Source organism: Rhopilema esculentum, chromosome 11 (genome assembly GCF_057945365.1).
Source record: "Rhopilema esculentum isolate cy_ngs chromosome 11, ASM5794536v1, whole genome shotgun sequence".
Classification (NCBI taxonomy): domain Eukaryota; kingdom Metazoa; phylum Cnidaria; class Scyphozoa; order Rhizostomeae; family Rhizostomatidae; genus Rhopilema; species Rhopilema esculentum.
Window position 1 is genome coordinate 16,076,780 of NC_142825.1, and position 9,720 is coordinate 16,086,499.

Sequence of the window (9,720 nt, forward strand, 5' to 3'; positions counted from 1 at the left end):
TTGGTATGGACTCTTTCCACATCTGAAGTCGGAGGCAGGCATCATTTGTGTTAACAGCGTAATGAAACATATGTTGCCTATCAACAAGTGATACATACTTCATCCAAAATTGTGCAGTTCGCCATTTAAACAGTCTGCTTTGAGATCGTTGTAGGTCTTCATGAACGCTTGTACCTCTGGGCGATCCATAACAGCAATAACTTCTGTGCTATCGGGTGAACCTTGAGAAAACTCTCTGATTACATTAGGGACATCTGTAATGTATGTTTCAATGAAAATTCTTTCCAGTGCCTCTGCAAAAGCCTCATGAATCTTCCAACAGCGATTGTAATGTTTCCCCGACAATAATTTGGACAAACTTCCAGAGCTGCATATGCCTATTTGAAACGCAATTTCTTCAAAACCACTTCCCTCGACAAACTTTCCAATAACACCAAAAAAAGCCATCATGGCATGAAAGTCACCGAGGTGTATAACTATATCTGACCAAGCAGTAGGGTTATTCCAAATCACATGGTAGGCCTTTATTGCCGCACCAACATCGAGTGTAATATGAGTATACAGCATATTTGATTGTTCAGCCAGTTTTCGGGAAATCTTAAACATTTTTACAAATGTAACATAATCAGTAATCGGTGTCTCTTTCGGCGACATGTAAGTTATTGTTGTTGGCTGACTTTCGTTTTTTCTGAAATTGTTGATAATCCATCCAACAAAACGTGGAGTATTTTGATCTTCGGAATTTAGATACCTTGTCAGCTTCCACGTTGTCAAAAGTTTGGCAGCGACGCCCTCAGTAGCAGCTCTGAATGAACTTACTTCTTTATTTGAAAATGATGGTGGCTCTATTTTTGGGTTAATTCTGATACTTTTAACTTCTGTCGCTGCCTGAACTGGTAGTGAACGTCTCCTTGACATCGGGATGCTAATTTGATCATCTCGTTCGATACAAGCATCAGACACCTCTTGAAAGACAATTCCTGGTGTGTTATGGATCGATCCACTCCCAGAACACGTCTCAACATTCTTGTCGAAGTTATCCCACCAAAAAACGCTAGAAACCTATGAAAATTAATGGGAAAATCATTTTAGATCATCAAGTGGCATACTTGAAACTTCAAGATGTAAGTTTTAGGACCATACTGCGAGATAGTATAAACGCTTGACTGAAAATAACAGCAAATATGACATATTATATATCGTTAATAGAGGAATATTAAGGAATATTTTACCTTGCTGCCTTCTTCAGCAGGACGCAGAGGCAAATTGAGCGACATTGATTGGAAATGCTGTGCAAGCTCGGCTTGTGCCGTTTCTATTTCCATGACTTTGTCGTAGCGGATACAATGGCCAAGTCTTGACAAAATCTTTATTGGGAGCTTCTGTCCTATTAGACTATGAAGGCCAAGGCCAAGCGCTGTGTGTTTCAGAGTTAAAAAATCTCCTCTTGAAAGTGCATTGATAACATCTTCACTGAGTGACATTATCAAACGTTCAAAATGCTCTCCAGCCTGATGATAATTTTCACTCGTCAAAAGCTTCTTGAAAAACAATGTTAGTAATGAAGGAGGCTGTCTTTCTTTTGACTGAAGGCTTTCAACTGTGGGAGGCCAAGGTAGAGGGACTGCATCATTGATAAATTCAAGTAAAGCATGGCGTAATTTGAAAGCAGCTTTTTTCACAATATATTCATCGCTAAACTGCAATGCTTTTGCCATTGATTGTGTTTCTATACAGTCCTTACTGAAAACAACTTGCGGAGAATGGTATTCTAGGGAGACAAAAATTAGTTTCTCTTGGTATTTCTTTTTCAGCCTCTCCTTTAATGCTAACCTTCTTTGCCGATCTCCTACTCCGATTCCATAGCTCATTAGCAAGGTATCCATTGAAAGACACTGCAAGTCTTCCAAAACGCTCTCCTCGACCAAGCTGCATACCGCATTGAAATCACCAGTGACATCCTCTTTATCATTGCTTGTTGAATCAAGCTCCATCTTGGAAACACAGCGCGTGTAATCTTTATAACAGCTGCGATGTTTTTGAAATTCTTTAGCAATTAAATCAATATCATTGACAGCCGTTAGCATTTCTTGGTCATTTCTTACTGATGCAGCTTCTTTGATAGTGTATTCAGCAGACTTCGTAAGAATTTTAGAAAGTCCTTCTCGCTTTCTATTTATTTGAATTATTCCTTTCTTCTTACAAATCATGCAAATGCTTGGAAAAAGACCTCTTGCATTGGCACCTTCCTGTATTTCTTCTGTAGTCAAAGCATCACTGCGTCTTCTACGAGATTCGGGCTCGCCATTTTCAAGTTCAGTTTCTTCGCTTGTCTTTCTTTTAAGAAGCGTTCTGGCGTAAACAAATTTTTGGTAATATTCTCTATGGTAATACATCTTCTTACCTTCAACCCAATTTTCTGGAATATTATTACACTGCTCATCATGACCATTATCACCACCGAGCTTCTGTCGAATCGCTTTGCATTCAGAAAGTGAACCGAAAGATGTTTCACTAATAAGAGTGTGTTTATCGGAAAATTTAATGGATTTATAATGGATGAAGCATGAAGCGTCATCCATCTTTTACCATGCCAGTCTTTGAATGCATGCAGTGCAGAATATGTGGGGGCCATTTATAAATATATTGCTAGACATTATTAGGAATATTTAAATTAGGAAACCATTGTTTAGTATATTCAAAGGTTTTCTATTTAAAGGTTGGCTATTTAAAGGTCGTTTATTGAAAGGTTGTTTTAAAAAAGCCCAGTTTTTTTTAAGTTTCAATAAATCCTTATTAAGTGTGAAGGGTGCTGTGAAAGTATTTCCGACCAGCAGATAAAACATCTTGAGAAAAACGGATCATCAACTGATGACATGAATTTCCGGAAGCAACACAAAGAAGGAATAGGTTAAATAGGTCTTAGATACTTTGCTAGAAATCATGAAAACGGTGTTCAATGATGAGAAAGAAAGCAATGCATTCAGAATTCCGCCGTATAAGATCAACCTTCGAAATCAGTATATCGAAATTGATGAGAATCAATAATCTATAAACTTTTGCTCAAAATTCATTTTTTTTATGAAAACGAGGTTTGGACATGAAATAGAGGTTTCCTGGTACTGAATTTACATTTATAAAATAATTTTTTGAAATCAGCACATCAAAATTGATAAAAATCGATTCATTTACAAACTTTCGTTCAACGTTCAAGTTTGGACGAAAACGAGGTTTGAACGTGAAATAGAGGCTTCCTGGTACCGAATTTCTCCGTATAACATCGATTTTCGTAATCAGCGTATCGAAATTGACTAAATAGAGTTGGTCTTGCAAATTCCCTCGATTGGTGACGATACCCCCCCTTCCTCGCCTGGTCTATTAGAGTAGACCATCCTTGTCGTCTTTCAAAATAAGTGCTTTGTATGGCTTACCACTTGACATTTCTCTCTTGCAAAGCTCTTCAACTTGCTGGTCCATTGTTGCATTCAGTTGAGTGACAACTGCAACTGTCCTTCTTATGTCCTGTCTCAAAAAATGGACGGCGGGAAGAGTCTGGTATATGGGACTCTTCCCATAACTAGTTGGCAGTATGGCTAATAAATCTGCCTTTATTTCAACGACTGCCGCAACAGCATTTTTTGGTCTTTCTGTAACTCTTTAATTTCGGTAAAAGACTTTTTAAAAGAAGCGTCGATAATTTCTATATCTTGGTAGGGTCCATTTCTATTTCTCACTTCCAAAATTCAATATTACAAAATCAGTAAAATATCTGAAAAGCAAGGAAAGCATCGAAGCATCGACACAGACACTGCTGCCTCTTTCTAGTGGTAATCGGCCAGAGGCTAATGGAAACACAGGAATGGTTTGGATTTTGGGAATAAAGTCATGCAGACCCCGAAGCAACAAAACACTGGCCCACCATTGATAAATTTTGCAAGCTCGTGATTCTCGCATAAATTAGGGCAAAATTGTTTCAACCAATCAAGGTGGAGCACCTAGATTTAGGTGATATTGCAAGCAGTTTTGAATGACCTGTCTTCAGGCTCTCTTTTTTCCTTTCTTTTTCTTATTTTTCTATTTTTCCATCCGAGCCTGATCTCAGGCTAATGAGTATTGTGAATCTTTACCATATATTTCAATGCAAATAATATTGCCTTCAATTCCAGAACATTGATATGATCATTAGACTCCCCTTCTGACCATAATCCGTGTGCTTTATAACCTTGGAACACAGCACCCCAGCCCTTTTGGATGCATCAGTATAAATCATTTCTGTAGGATTATCAATATTAACATCATTGTGAGCTTGATCTATATTTCCATCCACCAGTTTAACTTCAATTATGCATCAACAGACAAACACATGTTATCATCATAATTTCCATCAGATCTTTCAATGCAAGTATCTGATCATTTTCTAAACACCTATAGTATAATGGACCAGGGGCGGATCCAGAGCGAAGTATGACGTTCTCACTTGAAGGATGAGGCTTGGGGCTACGCCCAATTTAATCCTCGGGACACGCCCTTTCACCAAGCAAAATTCGATTTTCTCTGATGAGATAAAAACGTAGGGATCATAATATGTAGGCTTATCGGTAATAAGGATATAATATAAATAAGTGCTTGAAATTGTAAAAAGGACAGGATTGTCTAAAATCAACTGAATGAAGATTGTATAGCACGTTCATGATTTGTAACAAAAAATAGCGTCATACAGCTATAATGAATTAAAATACATTCAACAGAATTATACAAGATCTGTAAAGATATCAAAACTCACCAGTCAGCTACATTGACGACTTCCGGCTGCTCTCTTGACAACTGGTTCCACCCCCAAACGCTGCATAACTATTAACAACTTGAAATGCTACGTTTTCGTCTGTAAAAGATTCAGATAAATCGCATTTTTCAATCAAGTCCAGCGCGTTTTTTTCTTTCGGCTTCAGTATGCCAGCAATTGCTCCAAAATCCACAGTATGCTTGATGATCCAGAAACATCGTATTTCTGTTAAAACCCCTAAGGAATCTGTCTATAATATCTTGATGTTTGTATGAAGAAAGAACCTGTTTCCTCGCTTGAACCCTTCAACTTAGCAAAGAAGCTGATTGATCTAAAACATGGTATCAGTAAAATCTGTCAATTATCTCCTTATGATATTTTCCATTCACATCTAAAATCACATTCCAGTTGACTTTTGGTGACTGTTCAGAGTTTTGTACCCTGAGTAAAATAAGCAGTTTAGCTTTCAGAAATGTCCATCAAGTTTCAGCTCCTTCGTAAAAATTTTAAGCTGTGACAATCCAACATTTCATATCGTAAAAAATGTTTTCATCCGATGAAATACAAGGACTGGTGATGGAACCTGTCAAGTGTGAAAATGTAACCCTAAAGATATTATCCCCAAATAACTGTGTTGGTCTGCAACATGAAACAAGGCAGGAACTATCCGTTTGTGGTACAGAACTTAAAAATGGCTTTGAAAAAGTAAACATTTTGAAAAATGTCAATAAAGCTTTTCGTCTGACACTCTACAGGGTATAAAACGTCAAAACATAGATCAATAACTCTACACTACGAAATATATGCCCAGTTGTGGATCGAAATAGACCAATCAGAAATGCGAGTACATGACTGTTGATCTTGCCCAATCAGTGCAACTTGCCTTGCCTTGTGAAAATATATTATGAATAACTGTGTTGGTCTTCAACAGGAAACAAGGCTGGAACTGTTTGGTAAAATATTTTAAGAATAACTGTGTTGGTCTGCAACATGAAACAAGGCTGGAACTGTTCGGTAAAATATATTAAGAATAACTGTGTTGGTTTGCAACAGTAAACAAGGCTGGAACTGTTCGGTAAGAATATACTAACAATAACTGTCTTGGTCTGCAACAGGAAACAAGACTGGAACTGTTCGGTAAGAATATACTAAGAATAACTGTGTTGGTCTGCAACAGGAAACAAGACTGGAACTGTTCGGTAAGAATATATTAAGAATAACTGTGTTGGTCTGCAACAGGAAACAAGGCTGGAACTGTTCGGTAAGAATATATTAAAAAAAACTGTGTTGGTCTGCAAAAGGAAAGAAGGCTGGAACTGTTCGGTAAGAATATATTAAGAATAACTGTGTTGGTCTGCAACAGGAAACAAGGCTGGAACTGTTCGGTAAGAATATACGAAGAATAACTGTGTTGGTCTGCAACAGGAAACAAGACTGGAACTGTTTGGTAAGAATATATTAAGAATAACTGTGTTGGTCTGCAACAGGAAACAAGGCTGGAACTGTTCGGTAAGAATATATTAAAAATAACTGTGTTGGTCTGCAACAGGAAACAAGGCTGGAACTGTTGGGTAAGAATATATTAAAAATAACTGTGTTGGTCTGCAACAGGAAAGAAGGCTGGAACTGTTCGGTAAGAATATACTAAGAATAACTGTGTTGGTCTGCAACATGAAACAAGGCTTGAACTTTTCGGTAAGAATATACTAAGAATAAATGTGTTGGTCTGCAACAGGAAACAAGGCTGGAACTGTTCGGTAAGAATATATTAAAAAAAACTGTGTTGGTCTGCAAAAGGAAAGAAGGCTGGAACTGTTCGGTAATAATATATTAAGAATAACTGTGTTGGTCTGCAACAGGAAACAAGGCTGGAACTCTTTGGTAAGAATATATTAAAAATAACTGTGTTGGTCTGCAACAGGAAACAAGGCTGGAACTGTTCGGTAAGAATATACTAAGAATAACTGTGTTGGTCTGCAACAGGAAACAAGACTGGAACTGTTCGGTAAGAATATATTAAGAATAACTGTGTTGGTCTGCAACAGGAAACAAGGCTGGAACTGTTCGGTAAGAATATACTAAGAATAACTGTGTTGGTCTGCAACAGGAAACAAGACTGGAACTGTTCGGTAAGAATATATTAAGAATAACTGTGTTGGTCTGCAACATGAAACAAGGCTTGAACTGTTCAGTAAAATATATTAAAAATAATTGTGTTGATCTGCAAAAGGAAAGAAGGCTGGAACTGTTCGGTAAGAATATATTAAGAATAACTGTGTTGGTCTGCAACAGGAAACAAGGCTGGAACTCTTGGGTAAGAATATATTAAAAATAACTGTGTTGGTCTGCAACAGGAAACAAGACTGGAACTGTTCGGTAAGAATATATTAAGAATAACTGTGTTGGTCTGCAACAGAAAACAAGGCTGGAACTGTTCGGTAAAATAAATTAAGAATAACTGTGTTGGTTTGCAACAGTAAACAAGGCTGGAACTGTTCGGTAAGAATATACTAAGAATAACTGTGTTGGTCTGCAACAGGAAACAAGACTGGAACTCTTCGGTAAGAATATATTAAAAATAACTGTGTTGGTCTGCAACAGGAAACAAGGCTGGAACTGTTCGGTAAGAATATACTAAGAATAACTGTGTTGGTCTGCGACAGGAAACAAGACTGGAACTGTTCGGTAAGAATATATTAAGAATAACTGTGTTGGTCTGCAACAGGAAACAAGGCTGGAACTGTTCGGTAAGAATATATTAAGAATAACTGTCTTGGTCTGCAACAGGAAACAAGGCTGGAACTGTTCGGTAAGAATATATTAAAAATAACTGTGTTGGTCTGCAAGGCTGGAACTGTTCGGTAAGAATATACTAAGAATAACTGTGTTGGTCTGCAACAGGAAACAAGACTGGAACTGTTCGGTAAGAATATATTAAGAATAACTGTGTTGGTCTGCAACATGAAACAAGGCTTGAACTGTTCAGTAAAATATATTAAAAATAATTGTGTTGATCTGCAAAAGGAAAGAAGGCTGGAACTGTTCGGTAAGAATATATTAAGAATAACTGTGTTGGTCTGCAACAGGAAACAAGGCTGGAACTCTTGGGTAAGAATATATTAAAAATAACTGTGTTGGTCTGCAACAGGAAACAAGGCTGGAACTGTTCGGTAAGAATATACTAAGAATAACTGTGTTGGTCTGCAACAGGAAACAAGACTGGAACTGTTCGGTAAGAATATATTAAGAATAACTGTGTTGGTCTGCAACAGGAAACAAGGCTGGAACTGTTCGGTAAGAATATATTAAGAATAACTGTCTTGGTCTGCAACAGGAAACAAGGCTGGAACTGTTCGGTAAGAATATATTAAAAATAACTGTGTTGGTCTGCAACAGGAAACAAGGCTGGAACTGTTCGGTAAGAATATATTAAGAATAACTGTGTTGGTCTGCAACAGGAAACAAGGCTGGAACTGTTTGGTAAGAATATATTAAAAATAACTGTGTTGGTCTGCAACAGGAAACAAGGCTGGAACTGTTCGGTAAGAATATATTAAAAAAAACTGTGTTGGTCTGCAAAAGGAAAGAAGGCTGGAACTGTTCGGTAAGAATATATTAAGAATAACTGTGTTGGTCTGCAACAGGAAACAAGGCTGGAACTCTTCGGTAAGAATATATTAAAAATAACTGTGTTGGTCTGCAACAGGAAACAAGGCTGGAACTGTTCGGTAAGAATATACTAAGAATAACTGTGTTGGTCTGCAACAGGAAACAAGGCTGGAACTCTTCGGTAAGAATATATTAAAAATAACTGTGTTGGTCTGCAACAGGAAACAAGGCTGAAACTGTTCGGTAAGAATGTACTAAGAATAACTGTGTTGGTCTGCAACAGGAAACAAGACTGGAACTGTTCGGTAAGAATAGATTAAGAATAACTGTGTTGGTCTGCAACAGGAAACAAGGCTGGAACTGTTCGGTAAGAATATATCAAAAATAACTGTGTTGGTCTGCAACAGGAAACAAGGCTGGAACTGTTCGGTAAGAATATATTAAAAATAACTGTGTTGGTCTGCAACAGGAAACAAGGCTGGAAAGGTTGGGTAAGAATGTATTAAAAATAACTGTGTTGGTCTGCAACAGGAAAGAAGGCTGGAACTGTTCGGTAAGAATATACTAAGAATAACTGTGTTGGTCTGCAACATGAAACAAGGCTTGAACTTTTCGGTAAGAATATACTAAGAATAAATGTGTTGGTCTGCAACAGGAAACAAGACTGGAACTGTTCAGTAAGAATATATTAAAAATAACTGTGTTGGTCTGCAACAGGAAACAAGGCTGGAACTATTCGGTAAGAATATATTAAAAATAACTGTGTTGGTCTGCGACAGGAAACAAGGCTGGAACTGTTCGGTAAGAATATTCTAAGAATAACTGTGTTGGTCTGCAACAGGAAACAAGACTGGAACTGTTTGGTAAGAATATATTAAGAATAACTGTGTTGGTCTGCAACAGGAAACAAGGCTGGAACTGTTCGGTAAGAATATATTAAAAAAAACTGTGTTGGTCTGCAAAAGGAAAGAAGGCTGGAACTGTTCGGTAAGAATATATTAAGAATAACTGTGTTGGTCTGCAACAGGAAACAAGGCTGGAACTCTTTGGTAAGAATATATTAAAAATAACTGTGTTGGTCTGCAACAGGAAACAAGGCTGGAACTGTTCGGTAAGAATATACTAAGAATAACTGTGTTGGTCTGCAACAGGAAACAAGACTGGAACTGTTCGGTAAGAATATATTAAGAATAACTGTGTTGGTCTGCAACAGGAAACAAGGCTGGAACTGTTCGGTAAGAATATATTAAGAATAACTGTGTTGGTCTGCAACAGGAAACAAGGCTGGAACTGTTCGGTAAGAATATAATAAAAATAACTGTGTTGGT

The 9,720-nt window shown here is 37.4% G+C and overlaps 1 protein-coding gene across 2 annotated transcripts; it reads right to left on the minus strand.

Moving 5' to 3' along the window:
* Nucleotides 1-99: 99 nt before the first annotated feature.
* LOC148959092 (uncharacterized) lies at nt 100-5,897 on the minus strand. Of its 2 annotated transcripts, XM_089111245.1 has the most exons (3): nt 4,784-5,897; nt 1,233-4,554; nt 100-1,062 (listed from the first exon to the last, which is right to left on the minus strand). In XM_089111245.1, exons 2-3 carry the CDS (start codon nt 2,580-2,582, stop codon nt 100-102), a joined length of 2,313 nt encoding a protein of 770 aa, XP_088967371.1. In that variant the 5' UTR covers nt 2,583-4,554; nt 4,784-5,897. The 2 variants fall into 2 exon arrangements, with proteins under 2 accessions (XP_088967371.1, XP_088967370.1); XM_089111244.1 differs by having other exon boundaries at nt 1,233-5,895.
* Nucleotides 5,898-9,720: the final 3,823 nt, after the last annotated feature.

Bases quoted from the DNA above. Each gene is read 5' to 3' on its own strand.
- LOC148959092 (XM_089111245.1), bottom strand. From the start codon at position 2,582: ATGGATGACGCTTCATGCTTCATCCATTATAAATCCATTAAATTTTCC. The intron at 1,063-1,232 runs GTAAAATATTCC...TAATTTTCATAG, and splicing joins CTGCTGAAGAAGGCAGCAAG to GTTTCTAGCGTTTTTTGGTG.